The sequence below is a fragment of the Setaria viridis genome, chromosome 5, assembly GCF_005286985.2.
Source record: "Setaria viridis chromosome 5, Setaria_viridis_v4.0, whole genome shotgun sequence".
In the NCBI taxonomy this organism is placed as follows: domain Eukaryota; kingdom Viridiplantae; phylum Streptophyta; class Magnoliopsida; order Poales; family Poaceae; genus Setaria; species Setaria viridis.
Window position 1 is genome coordinate 7,641,022 of NC_048267.2, and position 19,588 is coordinate 7,660,609.

The 19,588-nt window shown below is 42.9% G+C and overlaps 1 protein-coding gene across 1 annotated transcript; it reads right to left on the reverse strand.

Annotated features, from left to right (window-relative positions):
• Window positions 1–8,996: 8,996 nt before the first annotated feature.
• LOC117857445 (protein SUPPRESSOR OF K(+) TRANSPORT GROWTH DEFECT 1) lies at window positions 8,997–15,347 on the reverse strand. Its single transcript, XM_034740102.2, has 8 exons — window positions 14,651–15,347; window positions 13,745–13,850; window positions 11,204–11,402; window positions 10,132–10,200; window positions 9,933–10,007; window positions 9,736–9,834; window positions 9,509–9,664; window positions 8,997–9,414 (listed from the first exon to the last, which is right to left on the reverse strand). The coding sequence occupies exons 1-8, from the start codon at window positions 15,126–15,128 to the stop codon at window positions 9,289–9,291; spliced, it is 1,308 nt and encodes a 435-aa protein (XP_034595993.1). The 5' UTR covers window positions 15,129–15,347; the 3' UTR covers window positions 8,997–9,288.
• Window positions 15,348–19,588: the final 4,241 nt, after the last annotated feature.

Sequence of the window (19,588 nt, forward strand, 5' to 3'; positions counted from 1 at the left end):
TGATGCACTGTTGGCAAAGATGTGATTTCTTCCTGTTTTGCTGATAGATTTCACTCTTGGCAAACAAATCTAGCATGGTTAGCTTTGCTGTGCATGAAGTTGATGTTGCACATTTGTATACATATTAACTAATTAAGCAATAATCAAAGTTAAAGATGCAAAAATCTCATTTGCATAATGGAGCAAATTATGTAGTAGGAACTCAGAGTTTTACATAGCAACATTGGAATCTCTACTTGATGTTTTTGCGCCAGTTCCACTTATAATTGTGATAATTGTGCGAGATTGATGTGCGTGCTTTCAGTCAAAGTGAGTACTAATAGATCGCTGCTCGGCTGCTGTTTTGTTGATTCAAAAGGATGAAGAGTCTTGGTATGATTCGTAGTTGGGTATGATCGAACTAAATATCACCCTATCAAGTTTTTTTCAACTCCATTTTCTTTCATGATCATAGTTTGAACTCCAAAAGGATACATCAGCTGTTCCTACGTACCGAAGTATATAGTTCAAAACTCAAATGTTGTTGATTGTTTTCTTTCTTCGAATATGACTTTCTTGATTTTTCTTGTATCGTATGTCAGCTATCCTTTTGTTTCGATTTGTTTTAGAGACTCCTTTAAGATTTCAACATATATCTGTGTGCAAAATCATGTACTATTTGTTCATAGTTCATACATCGTTAGTACTTAGTAAACCCCCCAGGAAACGCAAACCTACAGTAATGTTTTGAGTTATGCTCCATTGTCTATTTATTACACTATCTATTGCACTAGTGTGGTTAATTTGAATTATCTGATATTATGATCTCTATATCTCATTTTGATTCCATATATTTGCAAAGAGGATATATCTTGGGGGACCACGGTGAAATGCTTATGGTATAAAAGGGGGAAGTCTATGAGGGTGAACTGTATAGGTTTATTCGTGGATGTGTCTATCTAAGTGATAAATGAAAGAAAGAGATATTCTTCCCTCTTCCTTTTTTTTTAAAAAATGTTTGGGGAAGTAATTTGCTCTTCACTTGTGTTTGTGCAAGAGATGTAGATGATTTAGCCTTGCATCACTATATAGACTTATTGGCCTCAACATACTGAAAATAAACTATTTACACTAAAGCCTCTCCCTAAAAATAAAGTGACTGCCTTTAATTAATTTTACGGGCAGTCGAGTCGTATTCTCAAGACCTAGTTACAAGTTATGAAGTATGGTATACACTATTTAAGCTATGCTTTTGAAGTTATATACTTTATGCATAGTAATGCTTGATGCGGGCTTCTGTTCTGATGGTACCTACAGAATCTATTTTGCATTCCTTCTTAAGTTAAACAGGCAGGAAGAAACAAAAAAAAACTGCTCATAGTTATCGTTCATCAGAGATGGACTTATCTTCTTATTCTGAACTCACCAAAACATAATTCTACTAATTTTCTGTACGTGTATCATTCCATTCAGAATATTAAAATTTTGAGAAACTAATCTTTTTAATATTTACCCTTTTCGATTGGCTATTCCTGCAGTCTACATGGGAAAACATTTCTTCAGTTTTGCTGACAAAATTTTCTGCGTCTACACTTTGTAAAATCAAGAAATTTTTACTTATGTTATCCTCATCGTTGTGGCACCAAGCCTCTTAGCTTTGTCGTGCTAGTGCAGATGCATACATACACATATAGGTGCATATGACAGTCACGGCAACATGGGTGAGGAGCCAATAATATACTACTAAAATTTTTCACTCTCTCTTAAAAACAACTGTCAAATACTCAATTTCCATGTAAGGCCATGTCTAAAGTTTAACCCCTCTTCTATTAATAGTAGCTATGGTCAGTTTAATTTCCTCTTGACATGCAAAACCACAGTATAAGTTCAAGCAAAACTTGAGATTATGTGGAAGACCCCACAAATCTAAATGTAGACAGATAATTCCCCGGTAGATCTTTTTGTGCTCTCCTGGTCAGAGGTTTAATCTCAACATTGTGATCCTTCGTTTATTTTTATAAGGCATATTTCGACAACTATCCAAGCCATGCTTTGACTAATAATTAATCTAAAACTTTTTAGTTATGTGGCACGAAATTGGTATTATTGGATTCGGATTTAAGACCACTTTCTAGTTATTATGATTTTTTTTTAACTAATAGTGTTTGTTTGGCAAAGCTCTTCTTGCAAGTGATTCTTTGAGAGAAGTGATTCTCTACAACTCTCTAATCTATAGGTTTAATTTTACAGAGGAAGTGATCATGTGCAAGAAGTGAATCAGAAGAAGCTAATTTTTTAGCTCTTAAACCCTTTCATTTCAGAGAATCACTTTAAAAATTTATCATAGAATTACTTCTTTATAAAATATCATTTGGCAGAGCTCCTCTTGCAACCAGCCTGGAATCTACTATAGGATCCCTACCAAACATATCGTTAATAGAACATTATAGAAAGAATTTGTAGCAAAAAATCATTTTTGCTCGGTCAAAACTATGGCCTATAAAAACAATGAGGCGGGCAAGGGGGTAATACCAGCTTTAATTTGCAGAAATTTTCTTTAATAAATTGAATAGACTGGATAGAGATCGATATAAATCATATTGATTAATGCCTTGCTTATCAGCTCAACGTCCAGGGTTGTCCAATATCTCAGCAAAGACAAAATGAGGGCAAAACGACAAGGTCCACTACTCACATCTAAAAATGGACATCTAATTGTAAGTATCAATATATTATAGCAGGAGGTGTGTTTTATGCATTTATGCAGGAGCTAGCACGCTTTGGCATTTCAAGTTTCTTTTTTTATATAAGAAAAAACAAGGGCACACATGCACACAAAGAGTGAGCACATTGTATTATATCATGATTCACAAAATCTCAATTCTTACATGGGGTTTTATGGCTAGCAGGTTGGTATTACGATTATAGGCAATAAAATCTGCAATTAATTTTATTCCCCTAGTAGTTATAATTCCATGGTTTCGATCTTGCCCATCAGGCTCCGATCAGAATTACTAGAATCTGCCGTCTGGGGAACCACAAACCAGCTGTCATGATAGCTTCAGTTGACCAGCAGTAGGTTGCAGAATCGGGAGTGTTCTGGTCCAAAAAGCTCGTCAAAATTGGCAGAGAGAGGCCGGGCACCTGTTCATCATTACATTGCTGAGACACACAGACACCAGCTAGTGTATCACTTGCTAGTATAAAATTAGTCACTCAATCGATGTATTCAACGTTAGCTTTCTTGCTTTAATCGTATTAAATCCTGTAAAGCGAAAAATCGAAGCATATGTTCATCATCGTCGAGTGAATCGATCGACAAACAGTAGCATTTCACATTCATATCACTCCTTGCAAGTGTGATGCCACTTGCATCCACTATATATCCTGCAGGCCAACTTGCACAAAGAGCACGACATGGCTGGGTAGCTAGGTTCATCGCACTGATCGATCAAGTACATTGAATATTTCAATCCTGTTAAGCTGGGCAACAACTGCTAGCTTCCTGCAGTATTTGTACGGAGTATTTGCTATCTCTAGCTCTGTACGAGTCGCATCAACTTTAAACTCCTTGTCTGGAAACATTAAGATTAATACATGGTCCAGATTATGATATTTCCTCTCTACTAATACGCACTTCGAGGGAGAACACATACAGCCATCTGCTTGTCATCTTTCAAACAAAGCAGCTTGCTTGCGACAATAGTTTACTGTGCATGCACATGTTGCACATTTTGAAATAATCCATCTCTTGTTTTTTTTGTTTGCATTATTGCGGCATATCATATAGTTGTCCAAGCAGGGAAGCACCTACCGATTGATACTCCATGCATGTTGAAAAGTCCAAGGATCTAGAAGACGCGTGGCGACCATCTCAGAAACATTCCTCAGGTGACCTAGGCCCCAGCTGACGAAGAAGCATAGATTCCGACGACCAAATGTGCTTTATATATACCAGCATGGAATTAAACACAATGTAGAATCAAACCAATACGTATATATACGCGTACATGTCCAAATAAACACTAGATATCGGTCTGCGTGTATCTATATGCAGCTAGCTTGCTGTTGTCGATCGTGTACTGACAAAATTATTAATGACGAACTGATCGTCAGCTAAGTGCCTGCACCTGAACTGCAAGCCCATGCATCATGCATGTGTGTGCAGTCAGTGTCAGTGCATCTGGACATGCACTCTCGCTTGCTCGCCATCCATGGCCGGCCATGGCCGTCTGCAAGTGCGTACGGCTGGAGCTTTTTTTCCACACACACACTTGAAGTCACCTCACCTCCGAGCAAACGACAACGCTGCAAATGTAGGGCAACGCATGTGTCCTTTCGCTTCTTGTTTTTTGGTATCGCCAGTGCCAGCAATGGCAACTAGCTCACCAAGTTGGGACGGAGGAAGATGGCGAGACTTTTCCTTCACCGTCGTCGCTGCGTCTGTGTTGTTGTTGCGTTCTTCTTTCTTCTTCGTCGTCGTCGTCCTGCCCCTGTTTGCAAGTTGATCGAGAGCACGCGAGCGAATGGCGCCGTCCACGCGTTCTTCTGTTCATTCAGCCACCATCACATTCCTGGTGCAGTCAATGGTCAATGTTCATAGGAATGGCATGTGCCTACCATTGCTACCAAAATGCTTGCAATTTTTTTTTCAATTACAAGATCACAGCGCACAGGCACATCCATCACTACACAAGATCACCACAATTTAACCACTCTCGTGAGTAAATTATGGCACTAAGATTTGGGACCTTAGTGATCATCAGTAGAGCCGTACCCTCACGTCTCCACCACTATGTTTCTCCTAAGAAAATGCCAAAGGTTAGTCCGTTCAAGCTTTATGTGCTTTCAGTTCGCTATTTCTGGTCTTAATTAGCTTTTACGTAACAATTGCATTATAAAAGTGTAGCTTCTAGAAAAGGGGATAAAGCAACTAACTCTTATATGCTCACAAAACTGTGATCAAGCATGGATGATGTGTGCAGATGCCCCCATAAACTGTAATAAACTGTAATGCTCGATCAACATCTGACTCGTCAAAGACGGCTACCATGAACACGAGGCGGGATGAACATTAGATCATTTTGTAGATAATTATATGTATATGAACTCAGAAAACAAGTATTTTTCCCAATGTTGGTATGTGTTTGTTAATTTCAATATTTAGGTTGTACCTAACTTAGACCAATCTAGATTAAAATTAATTCTATAGATTATTAGTTGATCAAGCTGTTGGAAATCGAACTCGAAAACTATTTAGCACTACTGCTACGAGCTGACATTCTCTTATTTGTACTGCCAAACTCAGTTTAGTCTTGAAATTACTATGCCTCTACTTTTCGGTAGTTGCTAGCTCGTTCCGTTTGAAATTAAAAACGCTTATTTTGTCGTTAGGAAAAACTTGTGACCAACAGTTACTCTACATCAATTTCATGGCATAAGGTTGATGTCATTAATTAATCAGGTTTGTATTCAAAAATATTTCCTTACGAGCATAGTTTTTATCACAGAAAATTAAGAAAATAATAATAGAGTAATTCTTGGTCAATGTCTTGTCGCAACGAAATAAAATACGCCTTGTAACAAAACATAGCGAGATTGACCCGACAACGGATTTATGGCCCGCTTGAAGCTCCGGCAACAGGGAACACTCAACTAGCACCCCAACTACGACCACACCCCCTACCTTGTCCACAATACCGCGGCCTGACCACGAGGGAATGGATGGATCAACCAATGGAATCCACATCAGAAATTCGAATTTGGACTAGGTAATCTGAAATTCAGAATGCATGCATGGCTAGCTGAATCGAAGAGACAGTCAAAGGCAATGTGGATTGTGGATAACCACACACAATAAGCCAGCCAGCCGGCCGGTGTTGCAACTTGTGCGTGCCTTTCCAAGGGCGAAAAGAGACCCTAGAGCAGCACATAGCTGATTCGGCCCGGCAGGACACCCCCCAGAACACACGGTTTCCGACCGGCGGCCGGAGCTTGTGCCAACAAGTGGCCAAGTGACCGGCCGGCGGCGGCGGCGGCGGCTCAAGTTTCCATTCCGGACAGCCAGCCCTCTTGCTGTTGCTGAGCCTTGCAACTCAGCATGCAACTTGGACTGAGAAGGGCTGCTACTGGGCAGTGGGCACGCCTAGCCTAGCTATCTTGTCCCTAAGCTGCTGCGCACCGCCTTGTTGCATAAAGTTGCATGGTTTAAAGAACGCAGGATGCCACTTGCACATAGTATATGAGTACGCCTTTGTTTCTTTATCTTGATCCCAAGTGTGCAAAGTTTTACAAGGTTCATCGGATCCGGCTCGTGGCTGGACCTGATCCACGTCAGGGTGCGTACATGTATGTCATTTCTGTCGTCGATGGCGTACGCAATGGGATCGATCGACGACCGGTCGCTCCTCCTGCGTCTCATTCCTTACTACATGTACTGAGTAGTTATATATGTGTCAAAAAAAATTTACAAAAAATTACTTGTGCCTGCATGCATGCAGGCATGAGTGTCAGAGAGGAAAACTCTGCTGTTCATGCATTGGTTGGTCAGGAAGCTCCATGCATGCATATGCAGATGGATCATGGATGTGGTAGTGGTCCAGTGCACGGTCGTGGTGTCTCGCCAGGCACCAGAGAGAGGAGAGGACAGTGGGTTGTAAGATTTCCGTTTTGGAAGTGACTTCTCTTGGGCTTGTCTTTGTCTTGCGCACATGTACCTCGTGCATTTGTTTTTGTCTATTTGAATATATACGTATGCATATATGTAAATGTACATTTCTCGGTGATGCGTGCGTGAGAGCGATCACAGGAGACCGACGGGCAGTACTACGTACGTAGTAGTTGCTTGGAGCCTTGGTGGAAAACACTATCATGCACACGTCGTCGTTGGTGAGCTTCATCGACCTCTGCGATTTGTTTATCGTACACCAATCTGGAGCGTGCCATTGGCTGGCGGCTGAGCCTATTTTTGGCACGTTGTGGAAGAATTTGCACGATGGAGAAAAGAATAAGAGTACGTGGAAAGTCCGGATGTTTTCCACGATACAAGACTTGGCACTTGTTTGTTAGTAGGTTTAAGACCTAGCTACTTAATTAGTTTCTGCCGAAGATGAAGTCTGGAAAGATGCATGACCACCAACTGCAATATAATAGATGATCGCCTTTTTAAAAACGAGTCAGGTGACAAGGATGCAATCGCTCTACATCTCCCCCGGCCGGCACCAACTTGGTGATCAAGGTGCATGAATGCACTTGCTGGTGCACACGCTGCCAGTTTCAGTCCGTCTCCTTTCCATTGATTTTTTAAAAGAATTCAAAACGTATAATTACGTGTGAGATATTGAGATGTACTACTAGATTTTGCTGGACCTACGTACGGACGGACACGCAGGTGCACAGTTGGTCAGGCACACAATATGCATGCGTGAAAGCATCGACGACGGTCGACGCCTACCCAGACTGAACCTGCTTTAGGGTGTCATCAGACCAAAGAGGGGGGGGAAAATCAAGACACTGAGCAGGCTAGGCAACGGCCGGCCGGTTCTGTGTGCCGCGTGCGTGCTGCTAGTAGTAGTTGTGTAGTACGCTGTACGCGGCTAGCTAGTGCCGTCAGAGAACGTAACTGGCGTACATGTGAGGTGTGTTACACAGCCTGATCTTTCTCTGTTCACGCCCGTACGTATCGTACTATACCTGGAAGCAAAGGACATATAGATGGCGTCCGTCCGATTACCCGTACCAAAGTTCACATGACGGATCCATCGTTTTCTAGCTGCTCTGCTGCTCCCTGACACCATGTGTGCAAGGCTTTTATTCGTCCTCTGAGCTCTCTGATTCTGGGAGCCGAAGACCAAGCTCAGCTTGCGTCTCTGCGTACAGCGTACAGTCTTACAACTGCATCATCACGGACACCGATGTATCCAGCCAAGTGTCGGCAATACACGCAGGATGCCAACAATTTTTCACCGGATCTCGTTACAGCCACGGCGACTCAGCGTTGCCCGCATGAGCAATGTTTCTTTCTCTTTTTTTTTCTTTTTTTTCTTTCTTTTTTTTTTTTTGCGAATCACGCATGTACAATGTTTCAGAAGATAGAAAACCACTCACTCTCGAACCCGCAGCAAAAGATGCATCTTCAGCAAGAAAATCTGTTGGTTTCAAGACACAATTGTGCAGTGGTAGCAAAGATCAGATAGAGACCCAGATAACTCAAAAAGAAACACTGATGAAGTTCCTGTGAATAGAAGTATCACTTTTCAAGCCATGGCAAATAAGTGAACTCATTTGAAGGTCCTTTTAGCCTGTGCTAGTGTGCTGTGTGCCTGTGACAAGTTTAGGAAAAGGCAACAGCGCCAAAGCATTCTAACGATATGAGAAAGGAAGCATGGTTTGGCCTTTGGCGTCATTAATTGGTGTATTCAGGGAGCGAGGGAGTCAGCAAGCAAGTTTAGGCTGTTTGTGCACGCGCTACATACATGATCACGAGCAACTATGCATCCAGCCAGTGCTGACAGTAACCCATGAAACAACAATTTGTCACCAGATTTCATTACAACCACAGCAACTCGCATAATTGTGTAGCATCATGGGGGCATACAATGTTTCAGAACACAGCACTTCTCTAAACGTTACATGTACTATGCTCAAAACAAGCCTAATGATTCCAGATTCCAGTTGCAGAACTTTGGTACACCAACCCAGTCTTCCTGGATGTAAACATTTTAAAATGAAGAAATAGAACACCCATCTTCCTCTCAGAAAAAAAGAAAGAAAGGAAGGAACTATGGTAGCAATCAGATCAGGTAAAAAGATTCAAGACCATTCAAAACTGCTGAAGTTTGGGTAGTAAAAAATATACAATCATGCGAGCCATGCCTGGGATGTGCAGATTCAAGCTGTGCTAGATGCCTCAAATAAAACGCCAGAGAATTTTTTAAAAAACTCGCCTTTAGTTTATACCTCTAATAAAATGGCCCAGTAGGTAAAATCAAACTAGCACAAGAGAAACTCGAGGAAAATAAGAAAACATCTATACATTACAGGCTGCACCACAAGGACTCCACGTTAAGAATTATTATTCCTTAATACACCTGTGGAAATATTCCAAGTATGTGTAAAATTGAAATAAGTTGACAACAGAGGCACATCCATAGCCCAACACAAGATAAAGCCACGGCCATGATCAACCTTTGTTGGGCTACCGAATGTACAATCCTGTGAATCGAACTTGCATCCAGAACAATCAAAGTCATAAACAATATACATTTCTGTGGTGCAGCTGTGCATGGGTGAGTGTCCGCACACGATGTATCAGCCCTCCTCGCCAAACTCCTTGGTGAACCTCTCGTGCACCTCCAGGTCCTTCTTGCTAACCGTTGGCCTCTGCCTGGAGAGGACCTTCTCAAAGTCCGTCCTGGAGATTGGTGGTGGAAGAATCTACGTCCGAAACACAGCAACTTAAACCCAATAAAACTGGGAGGGCCTATCTATTCTCTAACACGACAATGGAAGAATCGGCAGCTTTTATTACCTTTGCAGCAAGGCCTTTGGATGCAAGCTCCTGCATGGTGGTCTGGACGGCACCCGGTTGCTTTGGTCCACAGGGCATCCACATGTCACCGTCAGCCTTAAAGAAGAACATGGCATCCTGTGTTTTGCGCACAGGTTCAAATAACACATCCTTCACCTGTTGATGAAATGCAAGCATAAGATTCCATCGCATGATACAGTATTGACGGATGTGAGATAGATACTTACACAAACAGCAATATCTGAACCAGAAAATCCGTCTGTTCGACGGGCCAAGCCCTCGAAATCACTTTCTGTTAAGCTGTGGGGTGTGTCCCCGAGATGGACCTGTATGAATTGAAGGTTCCAAATGTTAGCCAAGGATAGTCATCGCCCCTATAACAGGACAAATTTAGTTACATGGCATTGGACAACTGTCTGTTAACCTTGAACATATGCTGCCTTGCTTTCATGTCAGGTAGCGGAATGTAGATACGCTTGTCAAATCTTCGCCGCACAGCCTGAAGCAATGAATGTGTGTTAAAGAACCAAACAGTGCCTTACAAGATACTGGTTTTTTTTCCCCTTTTCTGATGTATAAAGCTGTAAATAGCCAAATTTGTATTTGCTACGTTTTTCGGTTACCTGGTCCAGAGCATATGGCGTATTCGTAGCAGCAAGAACAAGAACTTTATCATCATTATGGCCAACACCCTGGAATTTAATAGACACAAGTCAGTTTGACATTAAAATGGCATACCATCAAGTTCAGAGATTAAGAAAACAATTCCCTAAAGAAACAGAGAGGCAGCATGTTAAATGATTTTAGTTCTACTTTTTTGTTACATTTAAAAATCTATAGTCTACATTAGAAGGCTACCAAATGCACTGCATATGGTGGTCAGATAGTGTATTAATAACAGAAAAATATTTAGAGTTTCATTAAGACGTCGTAAACACTCATTGGATACACTATCATATATTTTATTGAAAAATGACAATGTGGCAATGACATCTACAAGTGCTAGAATCCAATTTAAAGACACAGTATGTGAGTATACAGCATTCAATCAAGCAAAATAATGTGCGTTTGAATCTGGGAGACAGAAAAGGTAGCTTATATTCATTTCGAAGTGTGATTTTGGGTCCAGCTGACAGTATCAAAATCATTTGCACCCCCCTACTTCGCACATACTACTCAGTGTTTAGGACCAGTTATCCCCCACTGTTAAAACTTGAAAGGTGGTAGCTGACTAGCAAAATCTTGACCCAATAAGCTTTTGGTAAGAAATCTCGAGAACCAACAACTTGGCCCAAAAAAAGAGAAACTTTCTTCTTTTCCTTTAATTTTTCCATGTAACAGTGAAGGTAAACTGCAATATCAATATATCATTGCTCACTCATAACTCTAGAAAATGGCAATAAATGCAGTGGCAGATCTTGATCCCAAATTGAGGGGGGCCGAACACACAATGGAGGGTGAATAACACAAATAAGAGGGGGCAGTTTCAGGCAATTAGACCTAATATCTAAGGGGGCATGTCCCCTATTGGCCATCACTGAGCTCCGCCCCTGAGTAAATGCCTCGTAATAATAATTTATATACAGCTCCCACAGACTTGGCCGATTGCTTGCAAAACATTCTCTTTTTTCCTCCTTTCATTTAAATATTACAGCATTTCTATAGTCAAACCAGTTTGCAATATTAAGAACTCACCTGCATTTGCACAAGAAGTTCAGTCTTGATTCTCCTAGAAGCTTCGCTTTCATTGCCTTCTCCACGTTGACCGCATAAAGAATCAATTTCATCGATGAAAATAATTGAAGGGGCATTCTCACGAGCCATTTGGAAAAGGTTCGCAACTAATTTCTCACTTTCACCCATCCACTTTGAAACCAGATCTGATGAAGATATACTGCAAGTAGAGCAACAAAGTGTGAAATATCATAATGATGAAAAACAAATTTATAGTAAGAAATCAGTATTGTTAACATCCATAGATCAATCAAGTACAAGAAACAAAAATGCAAGTTCGGTCAGACTTATTAACATCGTATTTGTAACATGCAAACAAACATTACACTTCCTTTTTAATAAATTTGAATGTGTTACTAATATACTGCCTTTTTTTACAAATATAGGGCATATAGGCTTTTTCTCCAATCTTCAATCAAATATAAATATTTATCTCTTTTGCCCATTTGTCCTCCCTTTCTTCTCAAGGTGTATTAATAACCATTCATAATAACAATCTACCATTATCCAAGGTCTTAACACCAGGGATATATAGTCTTTTACCTCCATCAAAATACCTGTGTTACATCAAAATACATCTTATACAAAAAATGGAGGGAGCAAAAACATTTTTCAGTCCAGTACCAGTAACAAACTAATGTGTGTCTGGTTACGGTAAATACTACAAATGTTGTTCCTTGTACAAGGAACATATCTCCAACTACACAATAGGAAGATGATAACTACGAGTTTCTGTACATTCCATATCACTAATAAAGTGATAATAAAAAAGCATTATATTTAAAAGATGTGGGGCATGCCTTCAATGTTCAAGCATCATGGTGCATGACATATTGGTCACCGATGATCACATGCCATATTTTGGCTACAATGTTCAAGATTGAGCTACAGTACCTATATGTCACCAAGAAAGATAGCCAGCAGGTATAGACCAAGATAATTTAACAGTATGGGTTTATTCAGATAACCCATGCTACAAATGGTATTATTAAAGTACCCAAAAAGGATACATAAGCATGAAAGCAGGACATCAATACAACCAATTCTAACGTAACTCCGTAAGACAAGCACTGGCAGTATATCAAAGAAACCACAAGTGGATAGTATAGAGCTGTAACTCATTTATTCCCTTTCAAACGATCATATGTCATTGCACCTGTCAAATTGTAGACCTTTGAGCATACCATAAAATGAATATTCTACACATCAAGCATATGCACGAAAAGTGAAAGCTCTCTTGAACTTCGGGATGCTGATGAAGGTACTCAATCTACATATGAAAGTTAAACTCAAACCAAATACATGAGCTGCTATCATAGGGCACACCTTTCAAGAGACAACTTTCCTAGTTTTGCAAAAGTTATTTGTTTTTGAGCTAGAAGCTCTCTTGCCTGCATCAAGCATCAACATGCAATTTTCAGGAATAAGGCATCTGCCTTGAAACAATCTCATATATACACGGTGTTAATTTAACAACTGGGCAACAATTGTCTCATAACAGAGCTGATGCCATAATGTAGTAGAGATTTATGAGTCAAATTATTTAATAATCATCACTATCTAAAAATGTCATGTGCGCAAGAGTATAACAAATGAGAATTTGAGCCAAGAAAAAATCATCACAATAAATTGTAAGGCGTGATATAGTTCTTCAAATTGGTTGCAGGTGATAAACTACTTCAAAGATACATGCTGGCAACCTTTTAGACACCCCAAAATAAAAGATGCAGAATTGCATATTCTATTTTCTTTATTCCTTTATTATTAGGTTGGAGCTGCATGATCTTGTTCACATATTAAGCACTTTATATTTTTGACAGTTTTATCGATATGGTGACAAAATCTTATGTTGTACCATTATCCTCCATGATGGAGCTAACAGACAAGAAGGATTGTGTCATCACCACAAAAGATGTAAAACCAAATACATTACAATGCAAACCACAAGCTTATACGGTCTATATAGTATTGCATTGTGAAACTATAGCAAGTTGCAATAAAAGGCTCTGTACCCAACTTCTTTCAGGTAAAATAAAATAATTAGCAATCTTTTTCTTTGTGAATGCCTATACAAATTAAAAGTTTGTATAGTTCATGCGAAACATCGCACTCTTCTCAAACAAAATAAATATCGATTCTCTATCCCCTACAAGCTAAGAAAAAACACTTATATGCTGATGACTATAGGTACTCAAGAAATAGGTAAAGAATGCCTAAATTATTAATTTAGGCACAGACACTCTACTAGGGATGCAAACAGTAGTGCTGAGCTATAAGGTAAAAGTCAGTTGGAGTTCAAGAGGGGTCAAAATTCCGTTGTCACTGACACACTATGTAGGTGAAACATGTAAGATAAAGATAGAAAATAGTTGAAGGAAGCATAGCAAGAGATGCACCAAAAGTCTCCAATGGTTTGAAAATTTCAACTCGGAAAATATGAAAATAGCATGCCTCACAAAGAACAAAATAAAGGGAACCAGCAGGCAATTATGAATTATCTACCTGAAAAACGTTGAATCAGCTTCCGTTGCGACAGCTTTTGCCAAATAAGACTTTCCTGTTCCAGGGGGGCCATACAAAAGAAAAGCCCTCCAAGGCCTCCGCTTGCCTACAGAATAGCATTCTGCATTAGTATATACTAGTTGACAACACAGATGTCTATACTACCTATGAGTTCATACTTCATGCATACGATATTTTTTCATCGTCGTGTATCATAAAAAACAAGGACACACCAGTTAACAGTAATTGAGAGAACAGATACCGAGAAAATGCAAAGAAAGAAGCATGAACAAAGGCAAATGACACATAAGCAAACAAACAGTTCACAATTGAAACTAAATTTATCAGAACATGCATTTCTAGAATCGAGTAGTCTGAACAATTATGAATCAGAACTCTGCTGCAAAAATAGTAGGATAATCGTAGGAATGCATATTGTCCAAATAACATATTTCATCCCTCTTGAATTGAAAACCATCTTTCAATGCACACTTTTAATATCAAAAGGGTTGTGGTTTTACTCCTAACTGATTGTGGTGTAGACGATTGAGGAAGATTGAGCAACCAAAAAATTAATGATGGAATTTGTCAAACTTTGCTACAGAGACATAGCCTCTAGAAGTGGTCTCTGAAAAATGTTTGACAGCCTAAATCATCATCTAAAAATGAAAACCATAAACTGTAGAACCCTTATCAATCGACATCCAATAATCTATATCGAGTTATCGACGCCAGCTAACGATATTAACTACCTAACAATGCATAATTGGATCAACCCTAGATCACCCAATCCATTTTAATCAGGATAAAGATCTGAAAAGCCTATGCGGCACCATAGTGATTGACACCTCCAAATTTTTATCAGGATCAAAGATAAAGATAACGCTTTTAGGTGCAGCCGCTCACCTGTGAAGAACTGCGGGAACTTGACAGGCAATATGACGGCCTCCTGCAGCGCCTGCTTGGCGCTCTCGAGGCCGGCGACGTCGTTCCACTTGACGTTGGGCTTCTCGGTGATGATGGCGGAGTTGAGCCCCGCCCTCAGCTTGGACTGCTCGGAGTCGTCCCCGCCGTTGCCGCCGTCCCCGTCCTTGCCCTTGGTTTTGGGGCGCGTGGCGACGGCCGCATCGCTGCCGTTGGCCCCGGGTCCCGCGCCGCCCTCATCAAGGACGGCCCGGATCTCCTCGGCGCGGCGGAGGTACTCGGTGAACTTGGCGGTGATTGCCTCCCTGATCTTGGGGTTCTTCTCGTACTTGAGGTGGGTCTTGAAGTACTCGAGCGCGTTCATGTAGAGCGGGAACGCCTTGACGTAGTTGCCGGCATTGTCCTCCTGGACCGCCTGCTTGACGTACTCGATCGCCTGCTCCTTGAAGTTGCTATACATCGGGGGAGGGCCAAAAGGCGCCGCCTTGCGGCGGGCACCCGCGGATCGGAGGGGGGATCGGCCGGATTAGGCACCGCGGCGGCCGATTCGGAAGGGAAGGGGAGGGGCGGCGGGCGGTTGCTTGGTGCTGGGGTTTGACGCGGTGAGGGGAAGACGGGATGCGGAGGGAGGAGGAAAGGGGAACGAAGACGAGACGAGTTGGGCAAAGGAAAAGAAGGGAGAAGCGTGTTTTGGCTGCGATTTTTGTTTTATTTAATTTTTTCTAGCTCATTGTGGAGGAAAAAGAAAGCTGCTGATATTTTGCACATAGGTCCCTTCATTATTCGGCTTTATGAGATGACTCCTTTCTAGGTTGTAACTTCTGTTAGTGCCAACAATTTATTTATTTCTTAAAATAAATGGATATTCGGTTTGATGCAAAAAATAAATGGATATTCGGTTTGATGCAAAAAATAAATGGATATTCAGTTTAACTAAACTCAAATAAATGGATATAGCAGCATCTTAACAAAAAGGAACAGGTGCATCCTAATAATTTTTTTAAAAAAATAGTCATTGCAACCTTACGTTTATCATTTTTTTAAATAGTTTTACGGTATCATCATTGATTAGTATGGGTAGTGTGGCAAAAGTTGTCCCTTGTATAAGACGGGTTACCATAAAAATTACCATATGCAATTATACTAACGCCCCTAAATATTCTTCTTGTGTATTTCTAAGCGATCATAGCCCAAGATTTTAAGTTCACACATTGAAAATGAAGATTAGCAATCCAGCTCCAATCCTAGGTGAATAACAATACAAAGAAAGCTAAAGATAGTACGAGTGTGGCCATCCATGGGAGTTCTTACCTTGTTTTTAAGATGGCTCGTCGGTTTTTTTTTTGGCGAAAGGGGTCAGAAGCCATTTGGTTAAGTCGTAGCACAGAACAAATCTCTCGGTTTTACATTAGACACCCTAGAGAAGAAAGAAATTACAATGAGGTGCGGACCCACTACTTCTCCATTGGTAAACTTTGCAAACAAAACCCTAACAAACAAAGAAATCACTTTCTTGCTTCTCAGGATCCGCTGCAGCGTCCTGGTGTGCTCGTCACTCCTCTACTCGACGGAGAAGAAGATGAAGAGCCCAACCTAGAGAACGGAAGCCACCACCAAGTAATCCAAGGAGACAAACTTTGAGTCGCAAATCTTCTCCCCTCTGGCGCACATCGACCGTCATCCTTGACTCCCCGGCGAGGCACAGCACCAGCGCTACCGACGAAATCAGTAGCACAGGAAGCAAATCCACCAAGGGATAGGAAGGACTTCCTTTCATAGAAGAGAAGAAGGATACAAAACTCTGAGGTGGATCCATGGACCGGTCGACGCCACCGACGACGCCGTCCTCCACATCACCTCCGGGAGGAAAACTAACCTCCATGGACCGCCGCCAAAGAAGAAGCTGGCGCAGCCGCCACCAACTCCGATGCCGCTCCAGAGGAACAAAAGACCCGGCGCATATCTCACCCGTGGCACTAGGAGAAGATGAAAACTCACTCGGTCGTCGCCGGCGATGTTGAAGAAGCACTTCCTCCGACCGCCACCGAAGCACCACGCCTCGCAGTCGCCGAAGCAGAAGACATCCAAACCGTCGCCGGATTCAAAGCCGAGGAGATAAAAGGGCCCATCCAGCGGCGACACTGAAGAGAAGATCGATCTTACTCTTTCTAAACCTAACCTAGACCTAGAAAGCCGGAAGCTGTACATCGGCCGCTAGATCCGCAGCTCTCCATCACCTCCGACGCCTAAAAGGCATCCGGACGCGGTGGAGAGCTGGCGATATCGGCACCGGACGGCGAGCCGCCTCTGTTTCGCCTTTTTTACTGTAGCAAGGGGAAAGGTTGAGAGACAAGATAAGGACGGGCGATGGCTCGTGAGTTTGTAGCATGTTTTTAGCGAAATCGTGAAATATGCCACATTTGTTCGCACTTTTTGCTACAGCTTTTGTGAAAAGACCTAAAAGCTTGGACAAACACCATACAGTTGGACCTAATTTATCCAAAAGCAGGGGCATCATTGGAATACTAGACAACGGGAGGTGTCAGCATGCAAAGCACACTGATAGGGAAAGGGCCTTCAGTACCGGTTCCTAACCCCACTTTCGTACCGGTTGTGCAACTGGCATTGCTACTTCGGTACTAAGGGGGGGCCTTTAGTACTGGATCAAATACTAAAGAGGTATTAAAAAATAAAAAAAATGAAATCCGGCCGAGCGCCCGATTCCTCCCCCGGCCGTTGACATCCGCGGCCCTGTTGGAGAGGGAGAGGGAGGGGCGAGCAAATATGTGTCCCGCGCGCCGCCGCACCCCGCCTGCGCCCCGCCACCTCCGGGTGGCTGCCGCTCCCCCACGCGCCCAAGCACTGCCCTGCCCCTTGCCCCGCTGCCACTCCTTACTACCAGTGAGGGGCAAGCATAGGGGGAAGGGGAGGGGCAACAGAGGGGAAGGGGGAGGGGGCGGGGGCGGCGGGAGAGGGAGGGAGCGGCGGGCAAAGAAGAGAAGTGTGAGAGAGGAAGATAAGGTTGGGAGAGAAGAGATAAGCAGGACGGGAGCAGGTACGGGGGAGATGGATAAGATTGGGAAGTCTTTGGTATCGATTGTGAGTTCCAACCGGTACTAAAAGGTGTCACGGGAGCTCCTGAGGTAGATCCGATATCAATACTCACATTAATACCGGGTCAAAAATCAATTGGTACCCATGTTCAGTTTTACGTAGCGGCAGAAAACAATCCTCCCAACGGTGGACGTACGTGCCCATTCCGGTGGCGTGCTCCAATAATTTAGACCCGTCGAATTAAGACTTGGCATGGGCCCCGCTTGCCGTGTCAGCGAGCGACGACGCTTCGGAGGAAGAACGGCGGCGGCCGCGTGACAGCGACGGTGGCCACGGACCCGGCCGCGCCACTGGTCTGGGGCGGGTCACCCTAGTACTCGGTGCTCACTGCGGTAAACACTGGGTGGTGTTTGGTTGGGTCAATTTTGGGTGCGATCCGATCACACTGTTAATGAATCGTGTTATATTTTGTTTGGTTAGACTGGTCCGGTATCAGGTCTTATGTAAACGAATAGCAGCCTAGAACAATCGCGATTACGATCCTTATCCAGCGACATAGGATGCTGTTACCGCTGCATATATAGGATTCTCTCGCGTCGTTGCCTTCTAACACGTACGAGATCCCCTTCCTCGTGCTAGACTAGTACCCATGTGAATGACGAAGATAGAGGCGGCGGCGGCTTCAAAAGCGGCAGCCCTCGTTGATGCCACAAACAGCGGCCACCGGCAGCGCTCATCAAGGACTAGAAACAGCGGGGCTTCAACAGCGCTCTGCAGGGTCGACGTTGTATCCTGCGGCGTCACTTACCCATGAGCAAGCGGTGGAGAGGACGACGAGCACGGAGTGCACTAAGACGCGGAGCTGAGGTGGCCATGGCGATGCTAGATTCGTGGTGGTGGCTGTGGATGATGCAGTGTCCAGTGCGGCCTCAAGCAGAGGTTGATTCTTGCGTCCAGGGCGGCTGAGGCGTCGGACCGCGTTGGGTGGCGGGAGCATGCGGCGGGGTTGCTGGGAGCCGCTGGCAGGCAGCACTACCGGAGACGAAAACGACGAGGTCGCTGTCGCACTTTAACACACTCCTATTCAATACCGTTACATTAACGAAGCCAAACAAAGCAAAGCAAGTAATCATCCATGTCTTTTCCGATACCGCCGTGACCTGAGCCCGTTAAACGTTTGCGCTAACAGTCATTGAAACAAACGGCACCTAAGGGCTGTCCATTACCTTTATATGGACGAGAGGGAGTGTGTTTCCGTGATTGCTAAAAGAATGTTGGTAATAGAGATGGAATTGGTAATCTGCTGGAGCACTCCAATTACTTAGAGCGTGCTTGGTTGTGGACAACACCCAGCCACGCCATATGTAGCGACTCCACAGACTTGTGGCAGACTTTTTGGCATCACAACCACGACGAGATTCCCTCCTCTGCGGCACTCATTTCACTGTAGTGCGTCTGATCTTATTAATCGACCAAATGCATAGATCTCGGTGGCAACCACAGCTGTGGCGTGGCAAGTGATGGCTGCAAGCCAAACACGCTCTTAAACGATAGTTTTCTGGTATTGGTGATGGATATGAATAATTTTTTGGAGATACTCTAAACACCTCTCTTAGACCAAAGAAAATACGAACATATGAACTTGAGAATACCGTATATTGTTTGATCAGCATGTGCAAAAGCATCCCTAGACAATACTACAAACACCCGTGTGAAGCAAATTTTATCGAAGGCATGCATACCAGTGAGGAGGCCGATGCAATTTAAGATTTCGTTATGGGTGCCTAATACCCAGACACGGAATGTCATTTTCTCGATGGCTCTACGCTTCGTTCCAACTCCAGTGATTGATGGGGGTGCGGAATG

What these genes read in the sequence shown, in the direction of transcription:
- LOC117857445 (XM_034740102.2), bottom strand. Translation starts at nt 15,128, where the DNA reads ATGTATAGCAACTTCAAGGAGCAGGCGATCGAGTACGTCAAGCAGGCG. An exon ending in GTTCCCGCAGTTCTTCACAG is followed by an intron (nt 13,851 to 14,650) that starts GTGAGCGGCTGC and finishes GCTATTCTGTAG; the next exon opens with GCAAGCGGAGGCCTTGGAGG. An exon ending in GCTGATTCAACGTTTTTCAG is followed by an intron (nt 11,403 to 13,744) that starts GTAGATAATTCA and finishes CTCTACTTGCAG; the next exon opens with TATATCTTCATCAGATCTGG.